Source organism: Plectropomus leopardus, chromosome 18 (genome assembly GCF_026936395.1).
Source record: "Plectropomus leopardus strain MGB_pleo_1.0 chromosome 18, ASM2693639v1, whole genome shotgun sequence".
Lineage (NCBI taxonomy): Eukaryota > Metazoa > Chordata > Actinopteri > Perciformes > Serranidae > Plectropomus > Plectropomus leopardus.
Window position 1 is genome coordinate 5225779 of NC_142193.1, and position 23134 is coordinate 5248912.

Consider the following 23134-nt stretch of genomic DNA (forward strand, 5'->3'; position numbering starts at 1 on the left):
GTAATGAAAAAGAAAATCAAGCTATTGTTCCATTGTAACACTGTTATTTTGATATAGCACTGGCTGTCAAACATGGTTCTTGACGTGTTTGTGGGCACAACTCCCCATTAATAGATAAAACTGGGACTTTCCCACTGTAATTATGCAACAGTTCAATTCCTGCCACTATCTACCCCACCGACTCCCCATGGACACATCATACCAACTCAACATCATTTAAATCCTGAGCTAATAGTTCAAGTAGTTCTTACTGTTTTTATGCTGTACTGAATGATGAGGCCAACTGGGGTGGTTACTGTTCTTTATTGTTGGTAAAAAATGTAATTCTGTAGCCAGACACAATGAAACACAACTAGTGTTTGACAAGATACAACACAACATTTGATCTGGAGCCATGCATCAATGCGTCAAACAGTGATCATTTTGGGGATGATACAGCTGAACATCAAATCTGTTAACAAACTATATACAAACATCAAACTTTTCACCCAAACTGAAACATGACTTACCTAACATACTGAACTCGTACAACTTTAATATATACATATCTACAAACAAGTCCTGTTTGTTTTGCGGTAAAATTGGCTGTGTTTAATTCCAAAATATTTAATCGATGTGAATCAGGTGTATCCAAAAACTGTGTTGTTTTTTTTTCAGTTGTGTAGGCTTTCGGTCTTTTGGAGGAAAAAATGTCTCTTTTACGAATGTGTCTATGTCTTATCATTTTTGGAAACTACAACTACAGCTCTTCATTTGCTCAGGCTAGTCTGCTCTGAGTCCGGTTTGATTGCCAGCAGCCTGAATAAATCAAGTGCCCACACCTGTAATGGCACAGTAACCTCTGCCTTAAGGCTCATTTCTTCTTGACATTACATACCTATAAGGACACAGATGAAGCCCTCTGTCCCAGGGCACAAAAATATGCCACCCAGGAAGTGTCGATGCGTCATTATAATGACACGGAGGGCATCCTTAAGCTTCTGTATGAGACGCACCAGACCTTTAATCAACTCCATTTATCCATTAACATATTTCTGTATTTCTGTTGCCACAATTAGCCAGAAAACTAGGCTGTTATGCTATGTTCACAATACGAGCAACAACGCAACATCGCGATCAGCTAAATTAAAACCAAGCAACAGTTAAAGTGGGGTTAAAACAGTCATTAACATACTCGTTGTGTCTAGCACGCCACAAAGCACCTTAACTTAACACAATTTAAAGTGTGTATTTTGTTTAAAAAAATATTTTTGATATATTTTTGATAATATTTATTTTTGAAATATCTGAGCCCCATTTCTACATTATATTTTACTGCCCGATTGCACACTCCCGTGTGCATCGTAAAGCAATTAAAACTCGAAAATAGGAACAAAAACATTTGATTGGTTGTGGATTCAGTGCGTCTTTGGAGCTCTGAAAAAGTTGAGGCCAGCTGAAATTTGACTGTTAACTGTCTGCAGCTGCAAGTGTCAATTTGTATCTACATGTCACCAGCTTTCATTGTAAATGAGCTGTAGCCTTTAGCCGTGTCGTTCGTGGTGTGAACGCAACATTAGAGATAAAAATGACCAGACACAATCCAATACTATTATACAATATATCATCCAAAGTCTCCACCAGAATACTATCAGATAATCTGAGTAGATAAAGTCCAAAAACGGCTGATAAATCTCTAAGTAATTAACTTTATCAACATTTAATCATCTTTCAATATTTGTAAGATAATGAGACAGTCGTCCTAATAGATTTTTATTTGATTTATGTAAATTGTACAGTGGGAAGTTTCTGCAATAAATGGGAGATATTTCTTCCATTAGGGTGTATTTTATATTTCCTATTTCACTTGGAGCAATTTGAGGGTTAATGGAAATCTGCCTAAACTCCTGGTGTCTGTAAAGAAATACTTTTAAGTGTGATTTAACTCCTTGAAATCTGGATCGACATTGATTTTCTTGCGCCGTGTTGACATGGCTCTCACAAGTCATTTAACCCTTGAAACCTAATCAAATTAGTTTGATTTCTCTTTGAAACATGAGGAAAAGGCAATGAGCAACCTGGGAAGGAATGTCCCATAAACTGCAAGAAATTAGTAAGAAACTGACAAGAAAGTGACCTGAAAGTAAATTTGAAAAATGAAAAATTCTAGGGAAAAATGTCCAGAAAACTACGTTTGTTTGTTTGTTTGTTTGTTTGTTTGTTTGTTTGTTTGTTTATCTTCTTTTTTTCTTGTTAGTTTATTTTACTGATTTCCTGCAAATTTTGGGGCCACGTCATATTTTTTCAAAGAAGGCAATCCAACTTGCTCATGTTTTAAAGGATTGATGATACTGCAATTTTTTTTTGAAGGTTACTATTAATTTGGAAAGCCTGATAACCTGCTCCATAGGGTTATTTGATAAAATCATGTACACATACAGACACACACACACACACACACACACACACACACACACACACACACACACACACACACACACACACACACACTATTTACTGCCTCTGACATTGACCTACACCCCCTCAGAAGAATCCCGAAAATTCACTGCATCACACATCTCTTATGCTTAATGCGTTCCATGGCAACTATCCCAGCAGCTCCCATTGCACCTCCCACCACAGCTCCTCCTGTTGTTCCTGCTGTGGCTCCTAATGCACCCCCAGCAAAGTAAGATAGCCCTCCTCCAAGAGCTGCTCCAGCCAGACTAGACGCAGCCACAGAGAGGGAGATTTTCTTCCTAACTTCAGCCTCTTTGTACATTTCAGTAGTGTAGTATTTTCCTTCGTTTTCCTTGACCATGCTGTTGATCTTCTCCAGAAGGTTTGTGACCTGTGATGGACTCTCGTCTGTGTTTTCAATCACGTGGCATCCCCCTTTGCATTCTTTTACAAAGGATTCAAGATAACTGTTACCCTTAATAAATTGTTCTATGGTTTGTTCTTGTCTGTTGAGTTCATCTCCATGGGTGAACAAAGCCATACTGTGACATAAAACACCTTTACCGAAAGTCTTCTTAATATTCTCCACCATGCCCTGTGCATATTCTGTATATCGTTCCATACCCAGCACAAACAGGAACACATGAGGACCAGGCTCAGTGTGTGAGAGACATTTCTTGATCTCCTTCATCACATCTTCGTCGTCTATTTCGGCGTGACACAGACCAGGAGTGTCGACAACAACCACGGTTTGTTGTCCAATCTTTACTTCTTCTCGCTGACACTCCTTTGTTTGTGTGTGTGTGTGTTTTCTGTCTGCATGTGTCTCCCTGTCCTCTGAGCACCTCAGGATGGTGTTCATGACTGAAGTCTTCCCGACTTGAACCATCCCAACGAGGACAATCCTCAGCTGCTCTGCTGGAAAATATTACACAGACACGTAAGTGGAGGAAGACGTAATCTGATCTTTCAAAGCAGTATAAGTACAAAATGTTTGCCTACACTTAAAATACTAACAGTAAAAGTACTCATTATGCAGAATGGCCAATTTCAGAAAAATATATATTATGAAATTGGATTATAATTGATGCATTAACCCTTTGAAACCTGAGCAAATTGGCTTCATTTCTTTCAAGGCAATGTGTAACAAAACAAGAAATGTCCCAAAAAAATTAGCAACAAATTAGTAAAAAGTAAAAGAAAATTACCTAGAAATGTGTAAGTCAAATTAATGAATGAATAAATATTTAAAAAAGAACACGGAAGTAAAAAAAAAAAAAAAAAGACAGGCAAACAAGACTTGGAATGAAAGTGCTTAAAAGTCTAATACTTATATATACACTTTGTTGAACAGTGAATAATTTTATTTATTTATTATTTTAAAAAAATCCAACCAATTTGCTCGGTACTCAAAAGTTTAAATGCCTGTCATGGTTTGGTAAAATACAGAAGTAATTTCTAGAGATGGACAAGATTTCAGATCTAGTCTAGTGCTGCTTTTGACATACGTGATCATACAATACTACTGGACAAAGGGGAAAACTGGGTTTGGTCTCAGGCACAGTAGTTGTTTAAATCTTGTCCTCAGGACAGGAACTATTTTGTCTCAGTTAGTAATTATGCATCTGAATGGACCAGCATGATGTGTGGGCTCTCCCAAGAGTCAATCCTAAGTCCTCTTATTAAACATAACATACTACCTTATACAGAATAACATAATACATTTGCAGATGACACCCAAATTTATCTTGCTATGTCACCAAGCAACCACAGTCCCATAGATTCTCTCTGCAAGGAAATAAAACACTGAGTGTGCTGAACTTTCTGCAGCTATATGTAGACAAAAGGGAGGTAATATCTTTGGTGCAAAATAAGAAAGCTTAGCACTCAACCCTGTGTGTAAAAACTAAAATGCAAGTCAGAAATCTTGGACTCAGAGTCAAAATTTTACAGCCATTTCAAAATAATCACAAAGCTAGGATTCAAGGATTCATGTCCAGGCAGGACCAAATCATCTATGCTTCAATTTCTAGCTGGTTAGATGTCTGTAATGGACCTTTCTCAGTATCCCCCCAAAAAAGCTCTCAGACAACTTCAGCTCATTTATCTCAGCAGTTCTCTGTGACACAGAGTGATGTTTATAAAATAGTAATAGTAATCTTGTTTAAATTAAATTTGAACCAAATTATTCTGGGAATTTGTTGGTATGTTAATGAATGATCACATATCCTCTATAGATGATTTGTGATGATTTATAGATGATAAACATTTAAAGATAAAGCCAATTGTTGAAACCTCAACCAATAAGCTGTTACTACATATATATACTACATATACTATTAACTATCTGTAGGCAGACCAACCAAATAAAGTGTTACACAAGGCTTTTGCTATATCTTCTTTTTCAGTCTTTGCTGTTTTTTTTTAGAATTTCACAATTTGACACAAAGCTAAAACACAGGTCAAGTTTAAGTCAAAATATTCATTATTTGTTATGTCAAGTCATCAAGACAAGCAAAAATATACAGAAACTAAATGCATGCTGTGAAAGAGGTTATCACAACAAAATGTAAAAACATCCATTGTTATTTTTATTATGATTAATATTGGTGTGGTTTTTGTATAACACTGTAAATGGGGTCTGTGCAGACTGTGAAATGACAGATGACATAATCTCATATTTGTATATAACTTACTGGATGTTCCACTAAAATCATAGAAATTAAATGTTAAACACAGTAAGACAACTGAAGGCTGACACACAACTTGCATAATGCATCTTACTTTTTGACTGCTTAATGTTGAAGAAAATAAATATTGTGCCCAAACCCAGACACTACCAAGAGTATTGATACTGTTAAAGAATATACTTACCAGGCAGCAGAGGCACTTCACTGGTCACCTCTTTCTTGGAAAGGTAGCTCATTTTTAATGTCTTGTCACTGTGGAAAGTCTTGTTCTGACTATTTTAATATCCATCTCATCATTATATTGTAGCCTGCTTCTAGTTCCCTCCCCTGAAACACACATCACCTGTTCCCAACCTACATCTGACCATTCACAGATCAGAAATAAAAATGGAGCTGCAAGCAACCAATCAGGGGGCTGAGCAGAAGTGCATTAGGTGGACTACATTTCCACAGAGGACTATTTACCTAGAGAAATTTGTCACACAGCATTCACACATCAACCTGCAGTTTGGAGTATTATTGTTCTGGTCAACAGTAATTATTTATGAATCCAATAGATGTGATAAGTACTTCAAAATACCCCCCCAAAAATACAGTCGAATACCAAAACCCTGCAGTAAATCCTTTGTGAAAATTATCATACCCAACGTTTTGTTTTCCTTTAAATATTATTTTATTTAAATAGATAAGATCACAAATCACAATTACATAAAATGACACCTACCTAAAGTTTGACAAAGAAACCAGTGATTTGTTGGGATCATTTAATGGCTCTGTGTTGGATGTTACCTGCTGCTATCGTGTTAGCTCATGCTAACCAAGCATACGTTGAACTGACCATCACCAAGAGGAGAGAAGCTCTGGAGATGGCTGCAACAGAAAATCTGTCGATCCTGCAGGAGAGTCAAGACAGTTTGGATCAAACCCCTGGTGCAAAACAACGTGTTCTCACTCTGAAGTCATTACATGGTGACATTCAGTCAATGACCTTCCATGTCACCCTATGACGTTTAAGTTATCCCTGCTGCTATGATGATGTGAACAAATGCACGTGGTGAGATGATGTCATGGTGGGATCTCACAACCTGTTACTGTGATGTCGACAAATGCATGTGTGGTGGGATGAAGTGGCACGGTCCCTATGTTAACACAACAGCACAGACTGTCACAATGGTTGGGATTAGACAAAAGAGGCACATAGTAAGGAGTAGAAAATCGGTCACACACACACATCCACAGGTGACGCAAACTCTGGACTCCCCTACGAAAGTCAGTTGTTTGTGGGACCTATCCACCCGCCCACCCACCTGCCTGCTCTTTAGCGCTCCTTATAGTACATGGTTACCCAATCTGTTCTTTGTATGAACTCAGAACATCATAGCTTGATGTGGCAAAGATACCTGAAATGTGATGGGTTGACATGAATGGTCACTGACTGTCCGTCACATGACTTCGGAGTGAGCTGGGGTTGCACAAAAAGGATTGACTGCAGGTATTGTTTGACTGGAGAAATCTAAGCTAAAATCTGTGTAATTACCAATGATTGCCTTATATACTGTCTGTTATACTGATTTTAAACCCATTTATGTCCTTATACTATACTAGGTATGTTTAGTAAAAGCTCTTTAGATATTTTAGAAACATGAAGATAGAAACATGAAACTGTCTGTGTTAAGTGTCAGTGTACTTTTTTGTTTACTTCGATAGAACAGCACATGCATATTATCTGCTAGCTAACTCTGGTGCAATAACTTTTAATTGTGCACTGTCTAAATAAGTAAGATGTTTCGATAATACTTAGTCAAATTGTTTCCATTAAAAGTATGCTGGATTAGCTAATAAAACCCCCGCCCTCTTAGAGGTTTTGAATGAAATGGATAATTCTCTCTTTTTTATTGTTAAAAATTAATGTAAAAGTCACATTTTCATATATTTGATGACAAAAAGGGACATATGCAGTTTTAACTCTAGGCTAACACCAGTGTGTTGAGTGTTATAAACAGAGTGCAATGAGCAGCAGGAAAGATATCAGTCCTCCGCGGTGACTGCCAATGCTTAATCTGAAATATGATCTATATTCCCACTTCCTGACAGTACACTGTATAAATATATAAGGTGGCACAGCTTGAAAAAAATAACAAATAATGAGCAGTTTGCTTTTTTGACATTATTCAATTTTCAGAACAATTACTGCCCAAGACTAATATTTCACATTTCCATTATCTGACACAGTGTGCTCATAATTTAAAATGTAAGTTTGCAGAACTTTTTTTAAAAATTCTAATCAAACATTTAAGCAGGCTCAAATAATTTACTTATCTCTGGTCAAGTTGGCCCAACTTTTCTACAAGTAGAAAGATTAAGACATCTGAACTGATTACTGTTTTTGTGTCAAGTAATTAGTTGTCTCTCGAGTTGTTGGTCCAACTTTTGAGTTAAATTAACTCTTAATCATTGTTTTCTCTGCAAGCCATTTGGCCTAACACAATACTACACACGCCCCAGCATTCTGGATCAACTGTTGAGTCTCTTTGGAGCAGCCCGATGAATGGGGCAGTGTCACTAATGTGTGACGTTTCAGATCAAAACCAACATTCTAATTGGCTTCAAGCAAAGTCGTTCAATAATACAGAACAATATAGTACAATAATGATCATCATAGAGACAGATTAGGAAGATTTCAATTTATTCATGATGCAAAATAGAGTATACAGACAATCCCAGTGATTAAAAGGAAAGCTCATCAAAAATAAATTCACTGATACATCACAAATCACCCATGTGGCATAAAAGGAAAAAGTCAACAATAATGCAGGATAATTTTTTGAAAAAAAAAAACAATAATGTCAACATTATCATTTAATTGCAACCCAAGGTTATAAGATATGTATGTACAAAAAGCATTTAAAGAGTTGTCAATTGTCAAACCAATTACAGATGACAAAAGTCGTTAATAACATTAATATTCAACTGTATATTGACTACAGTCATGCAAAACTGTTGAAAACTCCCCTACAAAAACCTTTTATGGGGATGGAGGGTAGTTGTAGTAGTCCAGGGGGAAAAGTTCAGCCCACTCCCAAATAAAAAAAACAATAATCCGACACTATGAAAATGTGTGTCAAAATGCAGTTGATACATGGAGTGTTCACACTGTTGCTAACAACAGCTACATCAAACATGTCTTTGGTAAGTTTCAGGGTTATTTTCTTTTTCAGGTTCATTCTTGTTCAATTCTTGTTCTCACTAAAGGATCCACAGCAGCAATACTCTGGACAGTATACGAGTTCTGAAACTATCCCCATTAAGGGACTGTAGAGTGCACAAGGACTGAGTCCTAAAACCTGGAAATGAGTTAACATTTCAGCACTCCCAGGTCAATGGGTTTCTTGAATGGGTTTTTGAGTAGACACCTGAAATAAGGTCTGTGGTTAACACAGGCTGAAGAGATTACAGAGGTTATCTTCTGCAGTAATCCAAAATCCAATGGAAAAATCCCTTTAGCTTTTTGATGAGGAAACCAGGGGAAAGCCAACTTCCACTTTGGTGGAAAAAACCTTCCTTCGTGCACTCTATTTTACACTTGCACTTTGGTTCATTTAGTCCAGATCAAAAACTGATCTATTATTGTTTTTTAGTTCAGGGTGAGTTCATGTTCACACTGACTTTTTACCAATTAACCAAAAAGAGTAAACATAGAGTCATATAGACAAATGGAAGGTCACTGACAGATGATTTGACAGTTGGTGGTGATGTCATTTTGCATCATCAGTGCATCATAGCAATCCCTGTGAGGTCAGTCTGTACTTTAGGTCAATCTGAACTCAAACTCTGCTTGAGCTATTGTATTAGACGGCATTAATTTTAGCAAGTAAAGTGTACCTAATAAACTGGCAGGTGAGTTTTTGATAATGGATGTTTTACAAAAAGCTGAAATGCTCTATAAACCTCTTGACTTCTGTACTGGTAAGGCACTAAATGTACCTGAAGTCATTTTTAGTTTCTGATACTTTCTTGAGAAGACAAGATGTTCAATTTTACTATCTTTTCAGGAGAATCTCAATTAGGGCTTAAACAGTGAGAAATTACACCCTTGAATGTGGCTGTTGAATAATGCTCCATGTATCAACTGTCCACAAATCATTAATACAGCATTGTCTACATATTGAATTCATTTTGATTAGAGTGCATTGTTTAATATGCTGTCATTAAAAAATAAGAAAAATTAACAAAATGACTGTAAATTTGTACCCTTTCACCATTATGATTTTCCTATGTGATTTTATTATTATTTTTTTTTGGTTCAATAAGCTCTGACAGACTGTTCTCATCCCAAAGTTGTCAAATACCGTCACTTTTGCAGTAATTTTGCAGTAAGATTGTGTCTGCATGATATACATCTGGACAGTGGTGAGGATGCGGCCCGGCAGGAATGTTTGCAATTTTGTGATACGCTGGTAGATGGTGTCAGGTTGAAACACTGCTGGTAAGGACACAATAAAAGAAGCACAAACAAAAATAATACCTAGAGCATTATGTGTAGACATGGAAGTCCCCTGCAAAGCAGCATTGTGTGACGACATGGGATGAGAACAAGTTGGCTCGGATTACTGTTTTTTTAAAGTTTCAGGTGGCATCAATTTTAATGCCACATCTGTCACTTTTTCATAGAAAGTTTTCACAAATTTAAGTGCAGGAGAATCTTTTCCCAACACTATTTCTAGACCCTTGGAGAAAGCATCCTCCAAACACATTCTTCCTGCCTCTTTGGGATCACTTGCCAATTTTACCTCAGCACGTTGCATGATTTCATCTAAGGCTTTCATAGCCCCTTCAAACAATTCATTTTTGTAGTGTCCTCCATTTTTCAGGATCATGTTGTCGATCTTTTCCAGTAGGCCAGTAACTTGAGACTCATCCTCAGCCTCTCGGTTGTTGAAGACATGGTATGCCACACAGGACTCATTGATGAACTTTTTGAGGGCATCATGTTGCTCGATTTTTCCTTTTTCTTTTTCGTCTTTTCCATCCTCTCCTCTTGGCTCTCCATGAGTGAACAACACAATGGTATGACGTTTTGCATCTGGGAAGACTTTCTGGAAGTGGTCCAGCATGTCTTTATCATCTTTCCTGAAGGTACCCAGCTTGAGCACCAACAGTAACACATGAGGACCAGGTGCAATCAATGTGGTGCATTTAAGGATCGCCTTCATCAGCTCTTGATGATTTTTACAGGTGTGGAAGAGACCTGGAGTATCAACAACAGCCAGAGTTTTCCCATTAAACTCTTTTGTCATCATCTCACATTTTTCTGTTAGAGATGAACCAGATAGTTCAGTTTTAAAACATGGGCGCCGAAGGATAGTGTTTCCAGATTCGCTCTTCCCAACTCCGGTCCTTCCCCAGAGCAGAATCCTCACCACAGATTCCTCTGACTCTGAAGGAAAATTTTGAACAGATATGATTAATATTATGAAAAAAATGTACAAGCAATGGCCACACACACTTAACTAGTTGGAAAGTGAAGTGCACAATCACTTGTCGGAAAAAAAGTTTTCTCTCAGGTTTGTCATATTTAAGCCAGAATTTGCACATTTAAACATCAGTCCCAGACAAGTAAAAACTGCATTAACTGAAAACTATAATGACTATAAAGGGCCAACAACATCACAAATGTGTGTTTTGGTTGATGCACATACAATTCTGGGCAGGAATATTTTTGCTGTTCCACTGGGTTATCTATAATCTAAATTAAATGTGAATAAAGCCACAAAGTATGAATACACTCCTGATACAATATCATAGAGATGTTAAAATAGTGCTGGGAAAATCCTGTGTCATGTCTCTTCAGTATACCATGATCTGGCCGCCTAGATGATAAAGATGATAAAACTATTTAAATCAACATGAAAATAAATGTATACAAAGTTGTTAACACCAACAGGTACTGTTGTCCAACTATCGGAGAAAGTGCAGCAGCAAGTCTTGATGCACTCCACAGGCTAACAGGCTATCAAGTACTGAGTCTACTGTCTAACTCTGGGACATGACCAAATCTGGCAAGCCCCGAAGCTCCCCAATGGTCTCTTTGGTATTCTTTGACATTCAGGCTGCAATTTGGGATGTACAGGAAGTGTTTGGTATACACAAGAACTGGTATTAGCTGCAGCTGAGATGAGTAGGCTATATGGATTTGTGATAAAAGGCTTCAGCACAAACCACATACAACAGTACAGTATTGGGTGGGTTTGTTGCACTGATAATGGTTGTAATGCTTCCACTGGTAGTTTGTTACATAAAAGCCAAGTACATAGAAGGTTTGTGTCAGACTCTGCAAGCTCATTGCTATTTCCTGAAGGCAGTACATGTTACTACAGTGCTGACTTGATAAGTATCAAAGCGAAAAGAACCAGTACAAAGTTTTGTTTGCTAAGCCCTTGTAAGAAAGTATTCATGCAGATGAGAAGGATCTAGGAACTGAAGTTTTGTGGGTTATAAGCATTATATCCTCAATGTGGACATTAATTCTTGTGATTGTACATTATCTTAAAGCTGCTTGTTCATGTCATATACTTCTGTATGCTGATGATACTGCTTTCTTTATGTCATAAATTTGCACCCATAGTTTCAAATGTTCTCTTTTAATCCTTAGCGCAAGTGGATTTTTTTGACCACTGATAGCAGGATATATCCTCTCCTCTGTAGAGATAAATTCATTATATTTAGGACTAAATCAATCTTTTGTTGTGGTTGGAGAATGTTTCATTACTGCAAAATAAATAACCAATTATCTGTTGTGTACACTATACAGGCATCTCTATGTAATGTGAGAATAGGATAATTCACATCATTAAATTCCTGGCATGACAAGATACTTCTTCATGATTAAACCTTGTTTCCCAGTGTGAAAGCAATGCAATTGTAATCAAACAGCCACATCATGATTTACTTATTTGCAAAAACTAAAATTAAAAAAAGGACCAAAAACTAGATGAGGGTAATTCAAACACTGGAAAGCTACACACAATTTAGCTCTTTTTAAAAAAAATGTAATTTTCCTTTTCAAGAATTAACCATACATGTACTTCATAAAATAGCTGTTTAATAGATTTTGTGCTTTTTTCTTTCTTTCTTTTTTTTGATTTATTGATTTTCAGGAAACTGTAGCAGCTTGAACATGCCAAGTAGTATATATATATGATTATATTTACATGAATGAAATGTTTGTTGTGCAAAATTGTGTCTAAATCATTAAATAAATTCATTTAATTAAGTTATGAGTATAAACACAGTAGTTACTAGTTACTTGCAGTACTACAGGTCCTAGTATCGGCAACAGACTGCTGCACAGGCTGCAGTGGCACAGACTTAGGTGAAGATCATTCTCATCTACAGCTTGCAGTGATTGTTTTTAAGAAATCTTGTCAGCCGTTGTTTCACTAGTGGTGGAGAATATTGTATATTGTGCAAATACTCTGTTACAAGTAAGTGTCCTGGATTCAAAATCGAGTAAAAGTACATAAATATAAAGTACCAAAAGTTGAATTACTAAGATTCAGAATGATGCATTTCAGAAAAATATATATTATTTTATTGTATTGCAAGTATCGATGTTCTCGTTAATGTTGTATTTGGTAAAGGAGGAGCTCATTTTAATTAATTTATATAATACTGGGTAAGTTCTCTATATTAATACACCATAATTTATAATATAAATTTTGTGTCAATAATCTGAATCTGCCAAGGAACTTAAGTAAAAAAAATATATAGAGGAGTAAAGGTATGATATTTTCCTCTTATTAAGTGAAGTAGAAGTATAAAGTAGTGGAAAAGGATCTAAAGTAAAGTATCTTAAAATTGTACTGAACTGGAGTAAATGAGCTGAGTGAATATGCTTCATTTAAGTCATCAAGTTGAAAAACTTTGAAAATTTATTCACAGGCAACTGTAATTTAACACAATGTAATTATGGCAAATACAACCTATTGTTTGTATATTATATGACAATAGGACATATGATGGTTCAAAATCTGAATTTTGTAAGGAAACCATGTAATGTGTAATATCCGACAACAAACAAGCTCTCTGAAAGCTGTAAAATTACAAAAAAAAAAAGACTAAGAGAGTGGTCAGTCAATGAAAGTGGATGCTTAAATGTGATAATTGAACAGGTTTCTTTTAAATATCATTGTTAATGATACATAAAACCAGTAATCAGTAAGTAGTTATAAGAAGAAAAATGTTCTTGGTCTGCTGGTTTATCAAACACTACCCTGAGAGTTCTGTATGTAAAATATACTTACCAGGTGGAAGAAGTTTGCTGGCCATCTTAGGCTTGTAAAGGCAGTTGATCTGGGATGTCTTGTTGCTGTTGGCGTCTTAGTGTTGAATAGTTTGTCATTTCATCTTTATATATTATAAAGTCTGTGTAGTTCCCTCCCCTTGAACACATGTCATCTGTTACCTAGCTAGTTTGAGGAAAGAGAGCCAACCAGTCACAAGCCAGAAAAATGGAGCTGCAATCAGCAAATCAGGGTCCAAACAAAAGTACATCAAACAAAGTACATTTTGTGTTGTGTTTTTATTGGGTTTATATTTATTGTTCTGTTTAAGTTGTTTTTAAAGTATCATTTTTTAAATTTTTAAAAAATTTTATGCATTATTCTTTCTTGCATGTAACGATTCACATGTGGTATGTTTGCAACAGCATTCAGTTACCCTTATGTGGAATCCAGCCAGATTAACCAAGATCCTGTGTAAATGGGCTACCTTAAAAAATAAATAAATGAATAAATGTCTGTTGCTGCTGAAATTTGGGTAATCATGTACAGCTCTGATGTAAAGGGAATGCAGAGACACCTTTGCTGTGTGCAGAGGCAGCAACTGAGACAAAAAGCTTGACGGAAAGAAAAGATGGCCGATCTTGACCTGTCAGCCCCTGGTTGAGCCTGGTTCAGTCTTGATTTCAAAGAACTGTGAGTTGCAACGGGCCCTTTCTTGGACATATGGTACCAAACAACAACAACAACAACAAAACAAACAAACAAACAAACAAAAACTAAACAGGGACACAAAGCAGACCAGGTTAGGATGGCATCAAGTTGAAATGCTGAGAGTAACAACATAACATAAGGAGCATGTGGGCGCTTGTACGGAGTGTGGCGGGGTTGGTGGATGGATCCAGCTTTGATGCAGGAGTCTAGTGTGCGCTCCCTGTCTAAATATGATGTTTTCTACATCTTACCATGTGCCTCCTTTCCCTAATCTGAACCATCTGGTGCAGCATGTGCTTTTGTTTACATCCCGGCTAGAGCCTGACCGATATGGGATTTTTGAAACCGATACCGATTTTATGGTGGAAAAATTCACCGATTACTGATATGGCCACCGATATAGGAATTTTTGAGCTGGAACAATTGTGCACTGATTTTGCATGGATATAACTCTACAAAAGTACTCTGAAGGCTGCTTTCTTAAACAACTTATATTCAACAATTTACTTATTGAACATTACACACAAATAAAAATAAAGAAGAAATAAAAAATAAACATCTGTATTTTATGTGTTCAGCATCAGTCCTCGCTGACCATTCAAATGAAGAACATAAAAATAAAATACACATCAGTACTGTGTGATCTTTGCTGACCATTTAGATAAAGAATAAATACAATAAAACAAATAGCTAAATAAACAACAGTAATGTTCAGTATCAGTCAATTGCTGACTATTTTAATAATGCCAGTCTATTTGGAGCAGGCTAAAAAACAAGCAGCTTCTGTGCATTTACACCTGCCAGGGAGGTCTTCTTGTCCTAACAAATATTCCCTATCTATCCTGTTGTCCGCCTGTCTCTGTCACAAACACGCACACACACGAGCACGCTTGGCACCACAGGGGAGAGGGGGAAGAGAGCCTGTCGACCGCTTACAGCGGTGTTCCGTGGCTACTAAGAACAGAGAGCATGGTAATAAATGACAGTATATTTCCTCCTTGTTCTCCGATGATCTAAATAAGTCGCTAAAGGTGCCTCTTGTTGCTTGTAAATATAACGCCACCCAGAGGGTCCAAAAAGCTGCTAAATAGCAATATAGTAGGCACATTAGTGGCCCTCCCCTTCTGTCACCCTGGGACCCCAGAACGTTAAAATGATGTGGCCATTGTTTATTAACTGAAAATTCTGTATTTCAATGTTACTGTGAACACACTCTCTAATTGACTGCTCCTCTGTCTGCTTTGCTGTGACGCTAGCTCTATGTGTCAAAGTGCCAAGAATAGTCTAAACAATGGAGTCTGAGCGCACTCTGCTGGACTAACTACATGATGAAACCATGTCTAAACCACTAAAGCATAATTTTCTGCATTATATGGTCCGTAAACAAAAGTTTTCTTATTGGTGCATATCGGTGAAAATATGTGTCAATACTGATATGCTACCAATATGTCTGTGAAACGCAAGTACCGGCCGATAATATCGGTAAACTGATATATATACTGATATATTGGTTGGGCTCTAATCCCAGCAGTGGTTGCAATTTGCTTGTGTTATCTAACCATAACCACACACACCGTAATCCCACCATGTACATTTGTTCACATTATAATAGCAGCATCTCGGAACATGAATAGCAGACTGTGAAAGATACCTAGAGCATAATATATAGACGTGGAAGTCCACTGTAAAGCAGCAACATGGGACAACTTGAGATGAGAACATGTTGGCTATTCTTACCAGCGTAACATTTCTCCATTGAGGCCCTCTCTTGAAAGAGACAGCCTTCAGCTTGGTGGGTCAGGCCTTAACACATTTTTCATTTAAGTAAAGCAAGTAAAAAATAGTCCATATCTTGAGTATGTTTAGTAACCAAGTTGGAGAAAGGTTATTAATCCTTATGCAGTTCGGGTCAAGTTTGAAAATTTGCAAAATTCCTGAGATTTCACTGCATTATTATCATAACTTTAATTTCCATAATGTTACCTTGCAGTTAGAATGAAAGAGAATTGGACAATACCAGGAGTTCTGAAGAAAACTTGCAGCAACAACTCAACTGCAGTCAGTAAGGCTCGTCATCCTCACCTCTCATTACCAAAACAAATCAAACCAACAATCCCAAATCCCATGCTGTGTGACCATAAAAATGTCAAAACAGAAAGTGACAAGGTTTTTCAGAAATGTGATCTTATAATTGAGATGAAATAGGACTAGACTTTGAAATGCATACATATTCAATTAATTAATTAACTTAATCATCATGACAGCACAGTTGTTTTATGTTCATTACTTTGAATAAAAACAGTAATGCAAAGGAATTTAAAGACAACAAACGCCTCTTTTACCATAGATTCCAATTACAGCAACTTTGAACTGGATGCAGGTAAGGTGGCTGGTATAATGGGTGCATTCTGGAATAGCAAGTCATTTTAACACATCACATCTGGTGTTTTATATCTATGGCCTCATCTAGTAAAAGCAAACAAAAGGGCTTCTCTAGCAATGTTCCAGCTGATGAGTAAGCATGGCAAGGCCTGAGGTATCAATGTCAATGTCTTTCCATAAACCTTTTGCTTAGTGGGAAATCTGGGACCAGGTCATATTCCGACATAGGAATAACATACACACAGCACAGAGAGGGGTTCAGCAGGGCCTTCTAACTGGTTCAGCCAACAGATTCCAATACCAAATGTAGAGCTATCATGAACTAGCAGGAAGATTAAAGAAAATAGGATGGGGCCTACGATGAAACCTTGTGTCACTACAGAAAGACAAGTAGAAACACAACTGCAAAACATTAAATAGAATTCTTAGCTAAAATATTGTGATCCTGTGTCAAATGTGGCGCAACTTTCATCACTGACCTCTACTGAGGCTATTTCAGAAGCTTTTTTGGATAAATACATTAACACTTAGGGATTACTCATTTATGTGCTTCATTTTTTGATAATTTTGTCTGTGTTCATGCATATGGTATACACTGTGTATTTTTGTTTAATCTTGGAATTTCAAGCTCAGCTCCAAGTATGAAATACTCTGTGTAAACAAAATTGCTACATTCATACTGTTAAGTGAGTTAAAAAAGTTTTTTTTTAAAAAAGTGCCATTGAAATCCCTTCAAACTTAGATTTTTGATCCCAGAGCCATCTAAGCATAAAAAAAATGCATTCTGTTATTTCTGGGTGTCATTCCTGGCTTTTGCCTAGGATTTTTTAAATTTTACTATTTACCACGTGATGATGTCATTTTTTTTACCATATGGAAAAAAATACATGCTATTTGCACTGTCACCTAAACTACCTGAGCACGGTGGCTGTGGTTCTGGAAGTGTACGTGCATGTGTGTGTGTGTGTGTGTGTGTGTATGTTATGTTGCTCAAAGTCTATAGAAAAGTTTAACTAGCTCCCCACAGAAGTGATGAAACAGTTTGAAAGATCACTTTCACTGGGCTTTTTTCCACCGTTGACCACAGTGAAGACTGAGGACTCGCGTTGTTCTCTCTGTCTTCAGTGTCAGTGACTTTCTGTCATTTTGTTTCACCATGAAGTCATGATGTAAGGACCGAAGGGGGAACAATGTATTTTTTGTTTTTGTTTTTTTTTTAAATATTTTTCTTTATATATAGTATATAGTATAGTATATATAGTTATATGCATTTTTGTAACCTGTTTTTTACAAACCAAAAAGGTTCATATTTTGCTATTTGGAATGGGAAAACTTTGAAGCTCAATATCTAAAAACCACCAAGAATGTAGACAGAACCTTACAACTCCAAGGTGGTAAGTTTATTTTCACCTTTTGGTAGTTTGGAGAAAAACAATTCTTTTCTACACCTCCCAGATGGGAGAGTTGGAATCCAGGACTGGGTGGAAACAAAGACTGTCTGAGATGTAATGTCTCCTCCCAGGACTAATGTGCAACAGGGCTCACATTATCTGAGCTAAAGTCATGCAATGCCTCTTAGGAGTCATACGTTTTTCTGTTCCCCGGCCTGTCTCTGTGGTACTCTGGGATTCTGCTCTTTTTCTTTACTATGTTTGTAAAGGAAACCAACAGTTTGTGGAAATATTGGATGTTAATGCTGATTTTGCCATGGGCAAACATTGTGTCATTTTGGGCAGACAGTAGACATTGATGAGATCTTGAAAAGACCTTTGAAGATGCAAGCTGCCGCTTGATATCAAGTCAACAAGACTAAAAGTCTACAGTCTGCTACCAGATCTGTGAGACTGCACTGAGACACATGGTGCTTTGACCTAAGTTAACTACAAATATCAAGTTTTCATGATGCAGTTACCCCATAAAATGTTAATTGTTCAATGAATATCAAAGATAACGAATTAAGCTGCCTAAAGCACTATACATCCGTTTCAGACAAAGATAAGCTATAACTGTAATACATCCAAGAGAGAACAAAGACAAATTAACTTATCATTACAGCTAATTTTGAATCAGGACTCTTGTAAAGAAGACTCCTCAGACTGTGGTGGTAAACTAACTTGTATTTGTTCCTAATGTTTTATTACTGCAACACAATCACTGTGCATCATATCTGCGCCTCTCCACTATGTTTGTGTTTTATTTGTCAGCCAATATTGGCTTACTGCTAATATAATTTGTCAAGAGATGTTTAAGGTCATTGAGAAACTGTGTGTCTATTGTACAACTGATTCCCCAGAATTTGGTGGTGAACTGAACTCAGCCAAAACTGATAAGATTCCCTGGAACTGGCAGGACTGATGATTACGGGAATTATGTGGGCTAGTATTAAGATGAATTACCCTAAGACTTGGTAAAACAGATCAAAATATGTTTAGAATAGTTTCCACCTCATTACAGAGAAGACTGAAGGCTGATGAGTTCCTCCTCAGATGTTTGTCAGCGGGCTTTCAGAACTATCAGGCACCATGAAGTTTTAATGTTTGCGTAAGCTTAGCTGGAACATGCTGACAATAGTCAGTCAAAAATGAAAAAATGAAGAGGATTAACCTCTTTGAGCTTGTTAGCTTGGTGGCTAAGGGGACACAGCAGGTTCTCATTCCAAGTCTACATGTAATATGAAGAGCTCTCATATCTACATATTACGTGCTAGGCACTGTTGACATTTTGGGATGTCGCAACTAATGCAGGATGTCCACTAAAGCACATTGTTAGGTTCATGAAAGAAACATCATGGTAAAGAAAACATAATTTTTGTATTGCATTCAATTTTTTCTAATATATAGCCCCTAAATCTACACACTGGACCTTTAAGCTTATTATGGTATATTTGGTAAATATAAATATTTTAGTTTTTTTCAAATGCTTCAGAGCTTATAGCTGAGTCTTAATGAACCATCTGCAGTAGCATGAAGCTTTCATGATGAAACTGTGTGTTTCTAAAAGATAAAACATTAATCTCCATACTGCTATCTCCCTCACATTTCATTCTTATTTTATATGGACATGGACAAAGTCTTTATTATCAAAAACTTCACGTCCAAATTAGGAAGCAGACAGCAGTATGCAGGTATCTTTTGACCTTATCTGCAGATTATTGTTATATAACAGCTACCAAGCATTTATTGACATGCATGTTGATTACCAACATTTCTCTGTTACTGTTAAACCATGTCTAATGGTGATCAAAGTGTAAAACTGAGCTGTTAAAGTTAATGTAGTGTCGTATTGTAATAAATTCTCATTGTTTTCACTTCATTTATTTTGCATCCATGTGTATAGTGATGCAGAACTCCAAAATGTTGCGGCTGAACTTTAATAAACCAGCTGATACCATGTTTAATGGTGAAACTAACCCTGTCAATGTTTATTGTACGAGCTGAGCTGCCAAAACCTTCACCTCTTGCCAAATCAGTGTGAGGTCGAAGAAAACCAGTCGATCAAAATTTTCCAGTGGAGATTATTACCAGACAGCAACCAGCTTTTTTCTTTTTAAATCAGCACCTATGTTAACCTATGTTAATGAGATTCTTTAGAAGAGGGAAATAATCTGTCCTGTGTTGAAGCATGATCAGAGCTGCAGGTTGTGGTGTTCCCCGGGTCTTGCAAAAAAAGATCATGTCAATAAATAATGTTTTTTTTTTTTTTTTAATTACCCACACCAATGCCTTCTTCCAAAGAAGCCTGTCAACCTGCCAAACCTCATGCCCAGAGGCAGAGGTGTAGCTGTCAAACTGTTTTTGGATTAATATTAGTGTTGCATTAATCTGTATGTCACATTTTACTGCTGCAGCTGTTAAGGTTGTGCTCATTTTAACTCCTTTTTCAGCAATGAATCAGATTCTATATAATATGCTAGTATGCATAAATGTTGATATTGAAATAATCCACAACATTTGCTTTAAAAATTAAAATTTTCCCCAACAAATTTATCTCATAATAATATAACTGTCTGCTGTGTAACACGACCCAAAACCAAAGAAGAAGATTGTGGTTGAAAACAACCTTCTGTGTACAGTTGTTTAATGAGTTGCTGCCCTCTAGTGATCAATGATAAAACAAAAGGTACATCTTTAACCCTTTAAAATCTGGATGGAAATCACTTTTTTTGCTGCCCTCAGACTCCTTTCACAAGTATTAAAATCTTTGAATCCTGAGCAAAGTGGTGCATTTTTGTTGAAAAACATGGCGAAAAAAAGGAATTAGCATCTTGGTGAGAGATGTCCTGTAAATTGCAAGGAATTAATTTTTAAGAAAGCTAGGTGTCATGCATCCTCCTCCTCCTCACTGCCAGTAAATTTCCACTCACCTTCCTCTGACCTGCTCTACCTGCAAGCCCTGCCCACTGCTGCAGCCTGCTCTCCCCACAGCTGCAGCTCATCAGCAATCAACCCGGTATTTAAGACACTCCTGCCCACACACTCATTGCCAGATCGTCCTCTGCAGCATGCATGTCTTTCCAGCACTCTCCAAACAGATCATCCGTTGCCGACTCTGCCTGTCCCCGACCTGCTCTCCTCGCCTGACTCATCGTGAACCTACCTGCCTTCTGTCCCCGACCACGTGCTCAGTGTAGGCATTCCGGAAATCTGACGGATTCCCTGGTAAAGACCTCTCTGCTCTGCTTCGACGATTCTCCTGTCTGATCCCTCCTGGTACTGTCGTTTCCGTGGACGGACTTCCCGGTAACCAAACCCCTGCCTGTCCTCGACCACCTCTCCGCTCGATCCCCGACAACGCTCACACACGTGTTGTCGGCTCACGGAGCTACGGGGTTTCCTCGTCACCAGCCACAGTGGGTACAAGCTTCGTGTCTTCGCTTCGTGTGATTCCCAGAGACATTGCTAGGGCTCACAGCTCGAAGAACGAACTCTCAGTCTGTATCCTGTTTTCCATTGGTGTTGGTTTTAATAAAAGTTATTACCAACTGCCAGTGAAGTGTACTGTACTGCATCTGGGTCCTCCATACACTCGTTACAGTACGATCTGGCCAGAAATGGACCCAGCAGACTCCGGTGCTCTTCAGTCCCGCCTAGCCCGGGTTGAGGGAATGCTTCAACAGCACGAAGCTCAACTCACCTCGAACGCGGCGGAGGCTCGCCAGTCTGCTTCAGCGTTGGAACGGGCGCTAACTCAGCTAGCCACGCAGGTACAACAGATGGCAACCACGCTGACTCACCACGCCGCTCCAGCTCCGGTTCCTGCCCAGCCCGTTCAAGCACCTACGTCATCATCCAGCGCCGCTCCAGAACCCCGGGTGGGGGCTCCTGAACGCTACGCTGGAGATCCTGAGGGTTGCAATCCGTTCCTAACTAACTGTTCAATCCTGTTCGCATTGCAACCCCACACCTTCGCCTCAGAAGCAGCCAGAGTTGCCTTCGCCATTAACCACCTCACGGGTCGAGCTCGCCTATGGGGGACGGCAGAATGGGAGAGGGGCACGCCAGCCTGCTTGTCGTTTCATGCCTTCGCTGAGGAATTACGCAAGGTTTTTGGTCCGATTCCTGTGGGTCCAGACGCCACTGGGGGGCTCCTGAATCAACGCCAGGGTAATCGATCCGTCGCAGACTTCGCCATTGAGTTCCGTACGACGGCTCGCCTGAGTGATTGGAACCCAGCTGCCCAGTGTGACGCTTACCTGAACGGTCTTGCCCCATACATCAAAGATGAACTGGTTTCGTTTGATCTTCCGCATTCCTTAGACGGCTTGATCGAACTCACCACTCGTTTGGACAGACGAATCCTGGCGAGGAGAAGAGAACGGCTCCGGGAGGGAGAAACTCGTCGGACTCCCTCCATTCAGCCTGGTCCTTCCTCCAGCCCTCCCTCGAACCCCGTACAGGGGACTGAACCCATGCAGGTGGGTCGCACCCGGCTGACAGCCGAGGAGCGGGAGAGACGGCGTCGGGGCAACTTATGTCTGTACTGTGGTCAAGCCGGACACTTCGTCTCCAGTTGCTCGGTAAAAGGGCGGGCTCAGCAGTAAGAGGGGGCATTCTGCTGAGCCGATCCCGGAACTCTGCCTCCAATCCTCGTCCTCTGTTCCATGTCCAGCTCCAGCTCAAGGAGGGACTCCACACCCTCGCCACATTCATTGACTCTGGGGCCGATGTTAACCTGATTGACGAGGAGCTCGCTCGTCAGTTAGGGGTGCAACAGGTTCCCCTTCCTCGTCCTGTGCCAGCCAGCGCCTTGGATGGTCATCTCTTGGGGACCGTTACTCATCAAACCACTCCCATCGCCATGCAATTAGCGGGGAGACATCACGAGACCATTCAATTTCACATTCTGAGGTCCCCGAACCTGCCCCTAATCCTGGGGTATCCCTGGCTTCGCCGACATAACCCTCACATAGACTGGTCCACTGGCTCGATCCTGAACTGGAGTCCGTCGTGTCAACAGATCTGTCTCAAACGACCGAGCGAACCCGCTCCATCCCTCGGTTCCGGCTCTCCTCCGGATGTTTCCATGGTGCCGCCAGAATACCACGACTTCAAGGAGGTATTCAACAAGGCACGGGCTACTTCTCTCCCTCCTCACCGAGCCTATGATTGTGCCATCGACCTCCTTCCGGGT

The 23134-nt window shown here is 38.8% G+C and overlaps 1 protein-coding gene across 1 annotated transcript; it reads right to left on the reverse strand.

Moving 5' to 3' along the window:
* Positions 1-284: 284 nt before the first annotated feature.
* LOC121956201 (GTPase IMAP family member 8-like) lies at positions 285-13543 on the reverse strand. Its single transcript, XM_088069053.1, has 4 exons — positions 13433-13543; positions 9741-10566; positions 5314-5402; positions 285-3354 (listed from the first exon to the last, which is right to left on the reverse strand). Exons 1-4 carry the CDS (start codon positions 13455-13457, stop codon positions 2543-2545), a joined length of 1752 nt encoding a protein of 583 aa, XP_087925179.1. The 5' UTR covers positions 13458-13543; the 3' UTR covers positions 285-2542.
* Positions 13544-23134: the final 9591 nt, after the last annotated feature.